At 40.1% G+C, this 16,920-nt stretch overlaps 2 protein-coding genes across 3 annotated transcripts; both read left to right on the plus strand.

The window, feature by feature from the left end:
• Positions 1-221: 221 nt before the first annotated feature.
• Positions 222-6,787, plus strand: LOC135938394 (lactase/phlorizin hydrolase-like). Its single transcript, XM_065482014.1, has 22 exons — positions 222-531; positions 593-726; positions 865-999; positions 1,060-1,182; positions 1,315-1,498; positions 1,559-1,653; positions 1,940-2,087; positions 2,269-2,420; positions 2,491-2,625; positions 2,685-2,791; positions 2,850-2,967; positions 3,693-3,897; positions 3,954-4,087; positions 4,626-4,760; positions 4,828-4,950; positions 5,099-5,282; positions 5,341-5,435; positions 5,658-5,805; positions 5,989-6,140; positions 6,198-6,332; positions 6,393-6,499; positions 6,557-6,787. Exons 1-22 carry the CDS (start codon positions 363-365, stop codon positions 6,681-6,683), a joined length of 3,045 nt encoding a protein of 1,014 aa, XP_065338086.1. The 5' UTR covers positions 222-362; the 3' UTR covers positions 6,684-6,787.
• A 368-nt stretch (positions 6,788-7,155) lies between these two features.
• LOC135938662 (uncharacterized) lies at positions 7,156-16,243 on the plus strand. 2 transcript variants are annotated; one of them, XM_065482483.1, is made up of 10 exons: positions 7,156-7,227; positions 7,505-7,562; positions 7,931-8,296; positions 8,545-9,025; positions 9,548-9,720; positions 9,772-9,882; positions 9,937-9,998; positions 10,401-10,460; positions 11,679-11,924; positions 13,703-16,243. In XM_065482483.1, coding segments are annotated over exons 2-10 (1,980 nt in total). In that variant the 5' UTR covers positions 7,156-7,227; positions 7,505-7,560; the 3' UTR covers positions 14,182-16,243. The 2 variants fall into 2 exon arrangements, with proteins under 2 accessions (XP_065338555.1, XP_065338556.1); XM_065482484.1 differs by lacking the exon at positions 7,156-7,227 and adding an exon at positions 7,244-7,380.
• The last annotated feature ends 677 nt before the right edge of the window (positions 16,244-16,920 follow it).

Consider the following 16,920-nt stretch of genomic DNA (forward strand, 5'->3'; position numbering starts at 1 on the left):
TGCAAGCATTACACACGCATATGAAACTCGACAAAAATGCTTTTAAAAATTTATTCCTTTGAAAATGAGTGGGGCTGACCTTGAAGGTATAAGCCACAAATAATTTGCTCTCACAAGTAGCCGCCTTTTTTACGCAAACTGCTGAGTGAATCCCGTCATTTCCTGGCGAAATTTGACCGCTCACAAAAGTAATCTGAACTTGTTATCAGGTGAAGCGTACGATTTTCTCCCTCTTCTTTGAAGACTGACAGCTTAAGTGCATGCATATTATTTCATAATTTATAATTTCTGCTCCTTATCATCCGATAAGGCCGCTAGTTTAAAATAGACCGAGAAAATCAGCTTGGCATCAAATCACCACCATGACCCCGACAGGCAGCAAGTGGTGCTTGGCGCTGGTTCTGCTGGTGGTGGGCCGCTGCGGCCCCGCCGTGGCCCAGGATGATTTCCTTTACGGCACCTTCCCGGACGGCTTCATCTGGGGCGCCGCTACCGCCGCCTACCAAATCGAGGGCGCCTGGAACGAGAATGGTACGTTCGCTCTAATTTTTTTAAATTCAGACCCAGTTTGCGATAGCGGTTTAATTCGCAGGCAAGGGAGAGAATATCTGGGACTTTATGACCCACGCCTACGATGGAGGCATTTCGGATAACTCGACCGGAGATATTGCGGCAGACTCGTACAACAAGTACCTTGACGACGTGGCTGCTCTGAAAGAAACTGGGGTGAGAAATATAGTTGTTTCCTTAAATTATTGGTCATCATAATAGAAACTGATAGTGATAGAAATAAAACAGTAAAAATAGCCATTGTCGGTTGTGTTCATTTATTAATGTTTTAATGAGACCATTTCCTCCTCACAGGTGAATTTTTACCGCTTCTCTCTGTCGTGGTCGCGCATTCTTCCTACCGGCCGTATCGACCAAATCAATCAAGACGGAATCGACTATTACAATAATGTGATCAACGCTCTTTTAGATAACGGCATCACTCCTCTCGTACGGTTTATTGCTGACGTTCCCCGACACACAAATTTTAATTCAATGTGCCAAATCTAGGTTACCCTTTACCACTGGGATTTGCCTCAGCCGTTGCAGGAAATCGGAGGATGGCTCAATGAGGAGGTCGTCGACATTTTTGGAGATTACGCCAACCTTGCCTTCAGCTCATTTGGTGATAGGGTAAATATAATTGTTAGACCAATTAAACTTAAGAAATTTGAGATTTTTGGCACAAAATTCATAAGAGTGAAATCGACCAAAGTGGAGAGAATTTATTTTACACAAAACTTCTTGGTATGTTTTGTAAAACAGGTTAAATCTTGGATCACCTTCAATGAGCCTTGGGTTCAGTCTGTCCTTGGCTACGGTTACGGCGGAAACGCGCCCCGCATTGTGGGCAGCGGCCAGACGGACTATATCGCAGCGCACAACCAAATAAAATCGCACGCCCGTGCCTGGCACATCTACGACGACAACTACAGAGCAACCCAGAATGGTTAGTTCGGACAGCTTGATTGTTTAAAGTCGCAATATTTATTTTTATTTGTGGCCACAGGCGAAATTGGAATCACTCTGGACAGCGGCTGGGCCGAGCCGAAAACACAGAGCGCCGCGGACATCGAGGCGGCTGAACGCAACATGCAGTTTAAGGTTTAAAATCTATCCTGAAAAACTGTTTTACAGGAAGACTTATGTCATTATTGAAATGTATGCGTTGCACGGTGGCCGGGTAGGAGAAAGGAATGAACTGCTCAGTTTGGCTACTAGAGATCGACTATTTTATTTCACACTCTGCACTCTCTGCGTGCACACATTCATTAAATACCTGAATGAATACTTGGGATAAAACAATTATATAATATTCCAACCTTCAAAACTGAAAAAATATTTATAGGAACTCCTGATATGTGGTGTATCAAAATCTCTACTTTTTTAGCTTGGATGGTTCGCCCACCCCATTTTCAGTGTTGATGGAGATTACCCACCAGTCATGAAGGAATATGTTGCTAGGCACAGTGCAGAGGAAGGCTTCCCAGTGTCAAGGCTTCCAGAGTTCGGACAGACTTGGGTTGATTACATCAAAGGTTTTAATTATTTTTATCATTTTAAATCCGTTATATATTTTTATTGTATCACAGCTCAGTCAGATCTAATCATGATATAATATAAAATTAATAATTTCGGTCATATTTTTGGCTCTTGTAAAATATATTATTAAAATTTTTCATGATATATAAGCCATTTTAAAATCAAAATACTCGTTAGGAACCTCTGATTTCTTTGGATTGAACCATTACACCTCGGCGCTGGCTGAATACAGCGTTTGGGAAGGGAACTGGACCAGTTACGACAAGGACCAAGATGTATCTACATCCGCTGATCCATCGTGGCCTTCGTCTGCAGCTCCCTGGCTCAAGGTTTTTAAAAAGCGCTACATACATAAACGTACAGTTTTACATGTCTATATGATTTAAACCCATAAAAAAGGTTGTCCCATGGGGATTCCGAAAATTGGTGAACTGGATCAACAACGAATATAACGGCGTCAGGTTGATCGTCACTGAAAACGGATATGCTGATCTTGGAGAAATCAATGACGTCGACAGAGCCAATTATTATACTGTAATGTTTTTGGAGCCAATCCGAGAAAACATGTATTTTTAATGCTTGTAGGAAAACAGAGCTACATCAATGAACTGATGAAAGCCATCAACCTGGACGGCTGTAACATTTATGGCTACACCGCCTGGAGCATTATTGATAACTTTGAATGGGCTGCTGGATACTCGTGAGAAAAATTACGTCTAATCGTGATTTAAGATATTTTAACGACTGTTAAATCACAGACAAAAATTCGGACTGTACAGCGTTGACTTCAACGACCCCGCTAGACCTAGGACGAGGAAGTATTCTGCTCAGGTGTACGCACAAATTATTGCTGACAATGGCTTCCCCGCACCAGCTAAAAATTAAGAATAGAATTCCATTTATTCTTTGCCAATTCTATATTTTGCTATCCTCCAGGGCAATTGATATTGCAATAATAACCTGTTAATAAAAAATTGGGTTTTATTCTAAATATCCTTTTTTAATACTATGAAATTGATTGAAACATACAGTTAAATATTTACAAATTCGCAGTGTTTATGATAAATAGTAATGGTTATTAGCAATCACAAAAAAAAACATGAAAGGTATCGACTTATAAGTAGAATCATAATATTTATATATATGTATTCCAAAAAACCTTAAACTGCATGGCGCGCTCAGCTGCCTCGATGTCCGCGGCGCTCTGTGTTTTCGGCTCGATCCAGCCGCTGTCCAGGGTGATTCCAATCTCGCCTGCAACCAAAAATCAAACAGTCAAATTTTCCAGGCACCCTGCTTATGAACTAACCATTCTGGGTTGCTCTGTAGTTATACCTTGTATAATACATGTATTTCCAATTTTTATTTTTAACAGCAATTAAATTATCTATTTCTGTATGAATTGAGGTACTTAATACTATTTATGTCCATGATATTTGCTTTAAAGACAAGTTGCGGGTAGTGATTATAATTGGTTTATCAAAAGAAATCTCAAGGATCTGGCAAGAAGTGCAAAGTTTAACAGCTTTCTGTTACGGGGAAACCATAAAGCTGATCTTGTCTTTACTCCTTATCATCTGATATGGCTGCCTATTTAAATAAAACCGAGGAGAGCCGCACGGCAGCATTTTGCAATTATGACCCTGGCAGGTGGCAAGTGGTGCTTGGCGCTGGTGCTGCTGGTGGTGGGCCGCTGCGGCCCCGCCGTGGCCCAGGATGATTTCCTTTACGGCACTTTCCCGGACGGCTTCATCTGGGGCGCCGCTACTGCCGCCTACCAGATCGAGGGTGGCTGGAACGAGGATGGTTCGCTCTAATTTTTTTAATTCAGACCAAGTTTACGATATCGGTTTGATTCGCAGGCAAGGGAGAGAATATCTGGGACTTTATGACCCACGCCTTCGATGGAGGTATTGCGGATTACTCGACCGGAGATGTAGCAGCCGACTCGTACCACAAGTACCTTGACGACGTGGCCGCACTCAAAGAAACTGGGGTGAGCGAGATTAAATTGGTTTGCTTCAATTGATTGGTGCCTTAAGCTCCGAATTTGAGGAGAATGCACTATTTTAATATTGGTTCCAATTCCGAAGTTTCCAAAGATATCTGCATGAATCATATTTATGCCTTGTGTATAGAGCATGAAAATTTGTTTCTATTGCAGCCATTGTGACCCCCTGTGAAAATTCTTGCTCAAATAGATGAAAAACAATACATTAAACGCTACTACATTGTAATCTTGTGAAAATTTCGAGATTACTTTAAACATAAAACATAGTCAAAAAGACTGATTATTATTCATTGCTTGGAATTTTTTGAAAATCTATAACATCAGTCAGCTTAAACGCTGCGGTTGATTATATGATAAGAATGAAAGATAAGAGAGTTATTTTTTAACTCTAAACAAATCTGAATTTTAGGGTATTATAATGATAACAGGTGTCATATATACAGAAATTATAAAACAGAACAAAGACTTTACTTATCATGTTATTGGATTCTCATAATTAAATGGATCAATTCAAACTCCGCAGGTGAACTTCTACCGCTTTTCCCTATCATGGTCGCGTATTCTTCCAACTGGCCGTATCGACCAGATCAACCAAGCCGGTATCGACTATTACAATAATCTGATCAACGCTCTGCTAGATAATGGCATCACTCCTCTTGTACGCTTTTTGGCTGACGTTTCCTCTTACACGAATAATAATTTTTAAATTGATTTCCCAAACACAGGTTACCCTCTACCACTGGGATTTGCCTCAACAGCTGCAGGAAACTGGAGGATGGCTCAATGAGGAAGTCGTTGACATTTTTGGAGATTACGCTAACCTCGCGTTTAGCTCATTTGGTGATAGGGTAATTTACCTAGATTTAAATTTGATCAGCACACATGACATATGTGTGGTGTTTATTCTCTTGGCAGAGTGGACCTCACTAAAAGAAAACTTTGATTTAAGATTGTTTAGTGATGATATGTAAAAAATGTCTTGGTTTTTGGCACCAGGTCAAGTCGTGGATCACCTTTAACGAGCCTTGGGTTCAGTCCGAACTTGGCTACGGTTATGGAGGAAACGCACCCCGTGTGGTTGGCAGCGGCCAGACGGATTACATCGCGGCACACAACCAAATCAAATCGCACGCCCGTGCCTGGCACATCTACGACGACAACTACAGAGCAACCCAGAATGGTTAGTTCATAAGCATAGAGGTGCCTGGAAAATTGGACTGTTTGATTTTTGGTCGCAGGCGAGATTGGAATCACTCTGGACAGCGGCTGGATTGAGCCGAAAACACAGAGCGCCGCGGACATCGAGGCAGCTGAGCGCGCCATGCAGTTTAAGGTTTTTATGAACAAATTTTGTTTCTTGACTAAAAGATCAGATATACAGGCAGAAATTTTAAAATAATGATAATAAATGTTCAACTGGGATCCCTAAATGTTTTTGCACTTCACGAGAATTAAGAAAATCATCACACCCCCGTTATTGTCAAGAAAATATATTTCTTTTTCTAGTAAGTGCAATGAGCACCAATATTAATTTGGTCCAAAATTTATGTTTTAGCTTGGATGGTTCGCCCATCCGATTTTCAGCGTTGATGGAGACTATCCGCCAATCATGAAGGAATACGTCGCTAGGCATAGTGCTGAGGAAGGCTACCCTGTGTCCAGACTTCCTGAGTTTGGACAAACTTGGGTGGATTATATTAAAGGTCTGGAGCTCGTGAATTAATAAATTAGTAAAAGATATAAAAAATTTAGCAACCAAAGTTAAAAAAAAATTAATGTAAAATTTGTACTATTTCAACTGATTAAATTATTATTTATTGATAGAGGTTGCTGCATTTGTTAAAAGATAGATTTTTTTCAAATATAAATCACTTTCTTATCTGCAGGAACCTATGACTTCTTTGGACTGAATCATTACACCACCGAGCTGGCTGAATACGGTATCAGGGAAGGAAATTATACCAGTTATGACAAGGACCAAGATTTATACAAGTCTCAGGATCCGTCATGGCCCGCATCTGCAGCTCCCTGGCTCAAGGTTTTTAAAAAAGCCTTAAAAATTAACTTTAAAATGTGATTTGAAACAATCCAAAAGGTCGTTCCTTGGGGATTCCGCAAACTAGTGAATTGGATCAACAACGAATTCAACGGCGTCAGACTGATTGTCACTGAAAATGGATTTGCTGATCTTGGAGAAATCAATGACGTCGACAGGGCCAATTATTACACAGTAATACTTTTGTTGTGAGTGACCATACAAAAAAAGGATTTAATGCCTGTTAAAATTTAGAATTACATCAATGAACTTATGAAAGCCATCAACCTGGACGGTTGTAACATTTATGGCTACACCGCATGGAGTATTATTGATAACTTTGAATGGACTGCTGGATACTCGTGAGAAACATTACGTCTAAATTGTGATTTGAAATTCCTAATGTTTTATAATTAAAGGCAAAAATTCGGATTGTATGGTGTCGACTTCAATGATCCCGCCAGGCCGAGGACGAGAAAGCTTTCCGCTCAAGTTTACGCTCAAATCATTGCTGACAATGGCTTCCCAGCTCCAGCTAAAAATTGACGGGGAAAATATTATTTTTCCCTTTTGATAAATACATGACACGTTTTGCTACGAATGCAAAAATTTCAATAAAAAGCCGAGAAAATAGCAAGGATGAAATATAATTGTAGGATTTTTATTCTATTCTCATTTCCCCAGTTAGAGAAAAGTTCGAAATGAGAAATAAGGAAATTGTATGTTTGGAATAAGAGATTTTTTAGGTTTTAAATTTTCTGAAATAGCAACAGTGTTTTTTAGAGATTTAAAAATGGGAAAAAGCAAAATATTAAACGAGAATAAATAGATGTTGTGCCAAAAATGTTGCTTGAGCAATATGTAAATAAAACAGAAAACCCCCTCGAATGAGCGGTGTGGTAGCGAGCCAATCCATAATATCAGATATCTTTTCACTTGCATTAGTGAAAAAAATCCCGCACCTATTTCGCGCCGCTGGCGCAGAACTCGTCGTTTGCGCATCTTTTGCGCGTCTCGCTCTCTCAGTTGTTTCCCGGCCGGCCCCCACTCACACTCACTCATCTCGCTTCCGCCATATTGTGGGACAGGGGTAAGTCAATCTCGATTTCTTTCATCAAAAAATTCGGAAATCCTCTTTCTTATGAGGTGCTTTAGCTGATTACACAGAATTATTCAAGACTAAGAATATCAAGCTTCTATTTAGGATATAAAAGGAGACTTTTCCTCCGCTACGTTGCGTTAGGTAGCTCACCAAAAATCCGATCAATAACTGCAATGTAAAATGTCACTTTATCCTTGTTCTCTTCTAGCTCGTGCAACGTTATATGTAGGTGTATGTATCTAATGCATGTTCAATTGTTTTTCAGTGAGTTCCACTTTTGCAGCAGATAACCTCCACGTTCGCTATAGTCACCTCAAAATCATGTAAGTTTTCTTGTGAACGTGTGTTATTTCCTTCTCAAAATACACTCTAATAATGCTTCTCTAAGGCTTTGGTTTTTATTCCAAGTTAATTGCTCAAACTGATCAATTTTTGCGATAATTTATTACTAGATTGAACTCCGTCATGGCTTCTTTTCATGTTAATAGTCCGTTGTGTATTGCAATCTAGTGTAACGGTAAAATGCACTTTCAAATGCTCTAGTTTTCAATGCATGGATAGATTATATATACTGTTTCCGCATAACTAAATGACGAAAATGCAATGAAATTGATCGTGTGCGTTATCTATTGATAAAAGTCTCCCCTTCTCTGTACGAATTGCTATCTCAAGAAACGACAAAATTCATTAGGTTCCGCAACAACTCTTCAAACGAAAACATGAAACGGCGTTTCGACGATCGAGGAAGCTATGGACGCGGTGGTGGCTTTGGTGGCGGCGGCGGCTACAGGGGCGGCGGCGGTGACTTTGGTCGTAATGGCAAATCAGGCAAGCAGCCAGGAGAATCGCTGCGCAAGCCATCATGGAACATGAAGTCGCTGCAGCCTTTCCACAAGAACTTCTACCAGCCGCACATCAACGTGTCCAACCGGTCACGCATGGAGGTTGAGGCCTACAGGGCAAAGCTCGAAATCACGGTCAAGGGCACTGAGGTTCCCAATCCTCTGCAACACTTTGAGGAGGGAAACTTCCCTGACTACATCATCAATGAAATCAAGTACGTGTTTCAATCAAATTCAGTACACAAATACTTTCAACTTTTTTGCTTATTCTTCCTATTTAATATTTATATTTAGAATTCGTAAAAAATAAGCTTCACTCTCAATATCAATGACCAGGTTGTTTCCTTATTAATTATTAGGGAAATCCACCATTATTTTACTAAATTTGTTTTGATTAAAATGTAATGTTCAAGGAAATCCTTTCTCTGTTGTTGGCTAATCAAGTTAAATTCGCTTATTGCAGGAAACAAGGTTTCCAGGACCCAACCTCAATCCAGTCACAAGGCTGGCCGATCGCCCTGAGCGGACGCGACATGGTGGGCATTGCAATGACCGGCTCTGGCAAGACACTGGCCTACGTGCTGCCTTCGGTGGTGCACATCAACAACCAGCAGCCACTGAGCAAGGGCGACGGCCCAATCGCCCTGGTGCTGGCGCCCACTCGCGAGCTGGCCCAGCAGATCCAGCAGGTGGCCATTGATTTTGGCACCTCCTCCTTCATCCGCAACACGTGCATCTTTGGCGGCGCCCCCAAAGGGCCGCAGGCCAGGGATCTGGAGAGGGGTGTGGAGATTGTGATTGCTACACCGGGCAGGCTGATCGACTTCCTCGAAAGGGGCACCACCAACCTGAGGCGCTGCACTTACCTTGTGCTTGATGAGGCGGACCGCATGCTGGACATGGGATTCGAGCCCCAGATCAGGAAGATTGTCGAGCAGATCAGGGTGGGTGTAAACTGTCGTTGCAACCACTTGATTCCCATTTTTTCTGATTTGTCAAATGATTTTAATTTTAAATAATGAATATTTTGCTTGTTTGGTGAAGCGCAAAGGTTAATGTATACAAAAGCTACAAGCTACTTAAACATCAGTCACCCTGTTTGTATTTGATCAGAAATGCAGAATTCTTCCCTATTAAAATATAACTTAATACACATAGGTCAATTGAATCACAAGTATCTGCTGTTTTTGTTCATCTTTGCTTTTAAATGGATAGTTTTCACGCCCCCATTTCGAGTTCTATAGTAGCTTCATTCACATTTTTCTAAGGTGTCTCAAAACATTTCCTAATTAACAAGTTTCAATTAAATATAACAATGAATGACATACATTGCAGCAGTAAATCTCTTTTGTTTTTAAAATTTGTTGATTGACTAGAAGTAAACATAGACTTTTTTTTTAAAAATTAAACACCGCATGTTGCGTTTTCTAAAATGTAACGTTCATTAATAAAATAATTTCTTTCAGCCTGACCGACAGACTCTCATGTGGTCAGCAACCTGGCCAAAGGAAGTGAAGAACCTGGCTGAAGAGTTCCTCACTGACTACATCCAAATCAACATTGGCTCTTTGCAGCTCTCTGCTAATCACAATATTCTCCAAATCGTGGATGTTTGCATGGAACATGAAAAGCCTTTCAAGTAACATTGTCTTTCTCTTAAAGTTACAAAGTGCTCATCCTCCATTGACAGGTTAAGCAAACTTCTCCAGGAAGTGAGAGCGGAAAGTGACAGCAAAACCATCATTTTTGTTGAGACAAAGCGCAAAGTGGAAGAAATCACTCGCAACATCAAGCGTGAAGGGTGAGAAGATACAAAATGTGGTTCACATATCTTACAGAGTTGTTTCCTTTCTAGTTGGCCCGCAGTGGCAATCCATGGGGACAAGTCACAACCAGAGCGTGACCATGTACTGAAAGGTAAATATTACTTTTCAAACTTGAAACAGGAAGCGCCTTTTATTTTTACAGTCTTATCTGTGTAAATGTGTGCACTTGACCAACGTGATAAAATACTAATTCCATAACATTTCAGAAAATGTGCTGTATTTTTGCACTGCAAGGGAATGTTTTTGTGTGAGATCAATCGATTCTTTTCATCAAAGATCTCTACATCATAAGATTTCGCTTAAAACATTAATGCAATGCTTCTCATTCAATTTTCTTGGCAGATTAAAATGTGGAATAATAAAGTTTCCTTGAAAGTTGAGTGCATGAAATGAATAGTCATCGCTGCCACTAGTACAAATTTTCTCTCTTAAGCAGTTTTCTTACTTGCTAAAGGAGATGCCGCCGGTAATGATTTTATTCTTTTGATTCCAGAGTTCAGAAATGGGCGGTGCCCGATTCTGGTTGCCACCGATGTAGCGGCACGAGGCTTAGGTCAGTCGAATGTTTGTGCGCGCGCTGTTGGGTGAGAAGGTAGCACTGGAAGGGTCCAGACTGGTAGCATGATGGTAGGATAGCGAAATAATAACTGAACAACCGACAGTCTGGTGCCACGTTCATTTGTTGCATTGTATTTTTTTCAGAGGCAGGTGTCTGATGGTTGCTGTGTGAATTTGTTAGGCTCGGAGCCGCAATCACGCTGCTTCATTGGGCATTGCCTCTACTAATGTGAGGGGCATCACGCTCTTGGCCACACTGGGTCTGTGTCGGACTTGGTTCGCAAATCTTTTTTCTTTAAGAATTAATTTTGGCAAGCAAGGCTGCACTTGTTCAAAGGTAAGTCTTGCTGAAAAAGCGAACCTATCTAATTAGTCCGTACACTTTTTAAGGTTGTCTGGGGTGCGACCAAACCCCTTAGTCTCATTTCTCTAGTCTTACCAATTTATTACTGTTTTTAAATTTTTTCCTAGTTTCCCCCATTTACATGGTGCCTCAAAGAGCATCATTTTAAAAGGTTAAAACTTCAAAACATTAGAAACAATATTTCTTTGGCTGGGTTTTCGATGATATAGCGTTTAATTTGAATTCAGTTGTAGAGAGTAGCTTATTCCAATAACTTTGCGCATGCGCAAATATGTGTATTCTATTGATAGAAGCATCGCTGATTTATTCCGTTTTAGATCAATACACATAATTTAATGAAAATTTATGCCACTCTTGCTTTCCATTGGGTTTGAGTTTTGCCCTCAAAGACACAAAATCGAAGCGTTGTGTCTCACTCAAATTAGAAACCAACTCCGCGCATGTTTAAGTCAAAAAGGATTTTAATGCCAGCGCCCTGACCTATTTGATAGGATTGTACAATTAAAAATGTTGTGCCCAGACAACCTTAATTGATGATAATGATGCGTTTTTGTTCCTTTTCAATGTCATTTTTTCTGCTGCTTCCTCATTCATAGTTCAAATAATAATCAATTCTTGATCATGTGCTACTTTCAACTCACCATTTATATGATAATATGATATTATATTTTCGTCTAGTTTAACAAGTAGGAGTTGCGAAAAATTGTTGACTCTTCCTGATGTGACAGACTTTGCAAATAAACGAATCAGCAATTTTCCCCCCTGCTCTTTTGTCGAAATGCATGAGTGCATGCCTTACGATTTCTTATTTCCCGCCGGATCATGTGACTGATCGCATTTGTTCAACAGACGTTGAGGATGTCAAGTTCGTCATCAATTTCGACTACCCAAACTCGTCCGAGGACTACATCCACCGCATCGGACGGACTGGCCGATCGTGCCAGAGCGGCACCTCATACGCCTTTTTCACGCCGAGTAACTCTCGCCAGGCCAAGGACCTGGTGTCAGTGCTGCGCGAGGCCAATCAAGTGGTTAATCCCAAGCTGATGGAACTGGTCAGCAGCAGGGGATCTTACGGAGGCATGAATGGAAAGAGTGAGTGGAATTTTTATTATCTTTAAATTCCTTTAAACCTTTAAATAGTAATTTAGTACTTTTTTTCTTTGCTTTGGAATTATAATTTACTCTGTTGCATGCTTATAATATGTTTCGGGAAATAGTGATGTATTATAAAACGTGTAAATTAGATGGTTTATGGGCCGATTTAGATGGTTTTTCGCCACAACATGTGTTTAATGTCAAAATTTCCCTTTCTGTTGGTTATGAATTTGTAGGGATACCTGGGATATCTAAATTCCGTCAAACAAGGACAACACACAAATCACTCAACACACACACTTTGTTTGACGAGTAATTATAAATGGACGCGACAAAATTAAAAAAGACATGAATTTTTGCAACCACCAAGACCAGATGACCTTTTCAAGAGACAGACCATACCAAAGCCGTCGCAGAGAGACTCGCAGTCGCCAGTACCGATAACAGCATCTGGCGTAACCTGCGCGTAACCTCGGGCGTTCCAATTAGGAACGTTGCTGTCCTGTCCAATAAAGTAGGACACAGCACACGTCATCACGACGTGCCGAGTCTCATCACCATCTTACTAACTCCGTCCTTTCCTCGCCGCACTCATTCATTCAGTTCAGCCAATATTTCCGATGTCGTCGCCACATCCAGAAGTCCATTAACACTTAGCATTAATCATCTTTAATAAAAAAAATCCTTAACGTAGGAAAAACTAAGCGTAATCATTTGATTCCTTTATGGAAGAATCACACTTATCGCCCAACTCACACTTCTCAATATAAAAGGGCATTAACATCGACTCTTTCCATCAAAGCGAGAAATGTGAGTGATCGGATCGGAAAGAGTGAGTTGCCTATATATTGATGACCCTTACACCTCTTTTCAATTAAAACTGTACCTAAATTTGGATTTGGATTTTTCTTGTAAAACCACCAAAACGAACGATCTGAGAATGATTTAAAATGAATTAAGTTTTTAGCTAGAAAACTCAAAATTTTAGAACTAAATTGAGGAAAGTTTTGTCTATTTCGACAGGTCTGTAAATTTGTATACACCTACATTCGCATGAGGTAAAACTGTTTTGACTGAAAAATTGATCAGTAATAATTATAAAGCTAAATAATTCCACTAAAAGAAATCGCGAGAAAAATTCCATTACGCTCCAAGCAAAAACCATGCACCCCCGCCGGGGGATTTAGAAGATTTTTACTATGATATCAAAATTCACTAAAAAAAAATGTTATCTAATGCTGGGGGACAAACGCTAAAGCTAGCCATTGCTAAATATTGTGGCAAATTGAAGAGGATTGATACTGCAAATTCCTGGGAAATCCTAGTTGCCAATACATCCCTTAGGATTCAATTGAAGCTAAAATTGACCTAAGTAGCACTAAATTTTTGAGAAAAGTGGCTGTGAAGTTGGGATGCAGGTAAGGACACTCTCTCCCTACTTTAAATCTAATTTTATTCTAAAACAAAGCGTTTTCCCAAAAAGTGTCATTAACTGTTGATTAGATCTTGACGAGAGGAATCAAAGTCTGCCAAGAAAATGCGGCCAACCACTGTAAATTTGGATAAATTGGAATTCTTTTACTACTTATTGCCTTGTATCAGTCCACTTTAGTTCAATCATATAGGATACAACCACTTGGATCGACACTAATTATTTTGTTATTTTCATACTGATTTTACCTTATTGCGTTAACTTAATTTGATGGCATTGTTAATTGTCCTGTATTCTGCTAAAATGAAAATAAACTAACCGCTGTCCCTTGTCTGAATTGCAGATCGCCCCCGGTGGAACAACTCAAATGGCTACAGCAACGGCCGCGACATGAAGAACGGCAGTGGACCGCCAGTCCGCCGCAATGGCTACTATGGCGGCGGCGCTTCAAACGAATCCTCCAACGGTGGGCGATGGGGAGACAAGCCCGCCGGGCAGAACGGCTACTCGCACCCACCGCCACCACCGCCCTCGAAGCAGCCGCAGAGCAACTTCAGCATCCCTCCTCCATCACTCGGCTCGTTTGGCGGCAGTGGCGGCAGCGAGACCAAGCCTGACCTCTCCTCATACGGCTACGCCTACCAAAACTCGCAGGGGGCGTCGGCGGCCTCGACATCCTCGACGGCGGCCGCCTTCAAGGCCCTGACCTCGCAGCCGCCTCCCCCACCCCCCGCTGAGAACTTTTACCAGGCCTACTATCATGCTTTCTGCAACCCAATGGGCGCTGCGGCGGTGCCTGCCGCTCCCGCTCCCACAAACTAGGATTAGAATCAGGCTGCGTCGGGGTGGCACCTGAAGGCATGAGGTTCCGCTGTTCAAATTGTCAGCTTCATTTGATGTATTCATAACCAACTGGATACTTTCAAATTGAATTTCTCATCAATACGTCTCAGTTTGAAGTATTCAAATTTTTATTCTGTTGGTTTAATGTCCTCTGGGTTTCTGTTAATTTCCTTACTTAAAATATATCTCATTTCCACGTGCGCGCGAATCTACAGTAGGTGCACCCTGAATTAAGTGGTCCTTTAAACAATGTGGTTATTGATTTGCTGCTCTTTTGTGGAGTCAACAGTGACGATCTCTTCTTTGTAAAATCTCTTGTTCGGAACTTTGGCAAGACTTGGTGGTGAAAGAACAGGGTCTTGAGAATTAGTTCCAATCCGTCCTTGTGGTCGATTGAAGACAAATTGCTTTGAGCACAAGGTTGGTTTCAGCAATTATTTTTTTCCTTTTCCTAGATCTCCTTAGGGGATGTTGCTTCTCTATATTGCACAATTTGCCTTTGCTTAACTGCTCGCATCAACTGATTCCAGAAAATTCTAGTGAGGAAATGCCAAATTTGTTTCAAGGTGATTTCTTAACCTGAAAAGTGCTTACTAGCTCTGTTAGTAACCAGTAATTTAGCCTATATTAATCTTATCATTATGGATAGTGTGCATTCGCTCGTAAGTATTATCGATTTCCATTCAAAACTTGAAGACAATCGTATATGTGCGTTGGTTCGTATACGTGCGTCATTCAGTTTACAAGCAACCTGTCATTATATAATTATTATCTTTAACTCACATGCCGCATCAACTCGGCCAACTTTTGTACATTTCTCCCTGTATTCCAAACTTTAAAATTGATCCAGGTCCAAAATCTAGATGTAAATTGAAAGAAAACTGCATCTGCTACTGTGTTGTGCAAAATGACTCTCTAAAGAATGACTGTGCTGTGATTGCACCTGCACAAGTTAAAATTTAGCTGAAATGTGTTGAGCAGGTGCATTGAAAGGCAATATTATATCAGATCAGTGAAAATGGATGAAAGCTAGCTTCGTCAATATTGAAAACATTTCCCATTCGGTAAACTACTTGAGGAACTGAGAGTAGACGCATGTTTAGACAGTTGATTGATCTAGTTGTTTCGTAGTGGCCAACTGAGATTGCCATCTATGGAAAAATTACAGATCGCCGACTCTCGAATCTGGGCAGGCAGATATTTTATGTATTCCATCTGACTTATGCTTAAGTTGGATCTCAATTCTGGACCCTCAATATTGGTTTTGGCATTTGTTATTATTTTAGTTTTAAATTCTCACTAGTTACTTGAAAAAATAATAGGAATATCAGCGTAAAGCTTTATCGCCAGAATAGGTCGAGATCTGTAATTTCTCTAATGGAATTCCTCCTGGTGTTGAAGACAAAATGAATGTGTGTGCTTTGCGCAACATGTCTTGCATATGATAGACTGCAGAGTTATTAAATGTTACACACAGAGTTGTTGATCAGTCTCGTGTGAGGAATCGACAAGAAGTGGCAGCTAGCTGAATATTTTTTGCTATCTCTCGACGAAGAATAGTTCAATTGGCAGGTGCTTTGTAAATCCGTAAAGCGGTATTCAATTCAATCGACCTTTCACCCCTGCTGTTGTACTTCACTCTCATGAAAACTTGAAATTTTGGCTGTGAGTCAAAGTTTGAGTGACGTACTGTAAAAGAAATCAGAAAATTACTATGAACTGACCGAATTGAATGGGGAAAGATATAAAATTTAGATGCTTGGATGGTGGACTGTGATTTGATCAGTTTGAGCTGATGGAAATTTCTTTGCCGCACTACAATAGTGCATCGAAGCTCAATTTGATGGATGGTTCATAACGTCTTAGTTTCTTGTGAATAGTAAAAAGAAAGTACCGACAAGAAATATCACTGCACACTTAACACACTGAAATTCTTCTGTGTGCGACTAGGAATTCTTTCTGTGATGTTAGATGATTTCCTATTATTTATTTCCTTGTACTGTAAATTTAGAATTAATAAATTTCTCTGATGTTGACTGGATTTGGTCGTTTGTGTTTACAATATCTACCTGAATTCAAATTTAAATATTATGCTACAGCCCTTTTGTTAAAATTAGCTACAAATCAATGTTTTCCGTTAGATTGGAAAAACCTGCGCATTTATTGCTAAGCCATAAAATCAAGTATTAAAGACTATCACTAATCCATGCAATTTTTTGTAGGGATAGCTATCTATAATGCCGTTTCTTTATTTGTATACCTTCAATTTTCAATAATCTATGAGGTATATTAAAACACCTATAAATAGCTCCATTGTCTTGAAACAATTCGCTATTTAAAAAAGCTACAATTTGCTACACCTACCCTACTGTAAAATAAGGAGAGTAAAGGTTACTTTACTCTCCTTACTGTAAAAACAATTAAATTGAAAAATTATCAATTAAATTGTTTGCGCATTTCGAAATAGATTTTATTCCTTGTTTTACCAGAACCATTTGTACTTAAAAGATTTATGCTAAATGAAATAAAATAAAATTAAAAAATTGGGAATTAATCGAATTCAACCAGAACCTTTTGCCCTGCGGGTATCGCGGTAAAAATATTTTTTTCTGCCCTTAATTCTTATTGGTCTGTCGGCGCCATCTCAACCAATGGCGTACGTGCGGAGGCGCATCGACCAGCTGTAATGCCAAACAACTTCAGTCTTCACCATTCACC

This window comes from Cloeon dipterum, chromosome 3 (assembly GCF_949628265.1).
Source record: "Cloeon dipterum chromosome 3, ieCloDipt1.1, whole genome shotgun sequence".
In the NCBI taxonomy this organism is placed as follows: Eukaryota; Metazoa; Arthropoda; class Insecta; order Ephemeroptera; family Baetidae; genus Cloeon; species Cloeon dipterum.

Bases quoted from the DNA above. Each gene is read 5' to 3' on its own strand.
- LOC135938394 (XM_065482014.1), top strand. From the start codon at position 363: ATGACCCCGACAGGCAGCAAGTGGTGCTTGGCGCTGGTTCTGCTGGTG. The intron at 2,088-2,268 runs GTTTTAATTATT...AATACTCGTTAG, and splicing joins TTGGGTTGATTACATCAAAG to GAACCTCTGATTTCTTTGGA. The intron at 3,898-3,953 runs GTTCGCTCTAAT...TTTGATTCGCAG, and splicing joins GGGTGGCTGGAACGAGGATG to GCAAGGGAGAGAATATCTGG.
- LOC135938662 (XM_065482483.1), top strand. The intron at 9,026-9,547 runs GTGGGTGTAAAC...AATTTCTTTCAG, and splicing joins AGATTGTCGAGCAGATCAGG to CCTGACCGACAGACTCTCAT. The intron at 11,925-13,702 runs GTGAGTGGAATT...TCTGAATTGCAG, and splicing joins CGGAGGCATGAATGGAAAGA to ATCGCCCCCGGTGGAACAAC.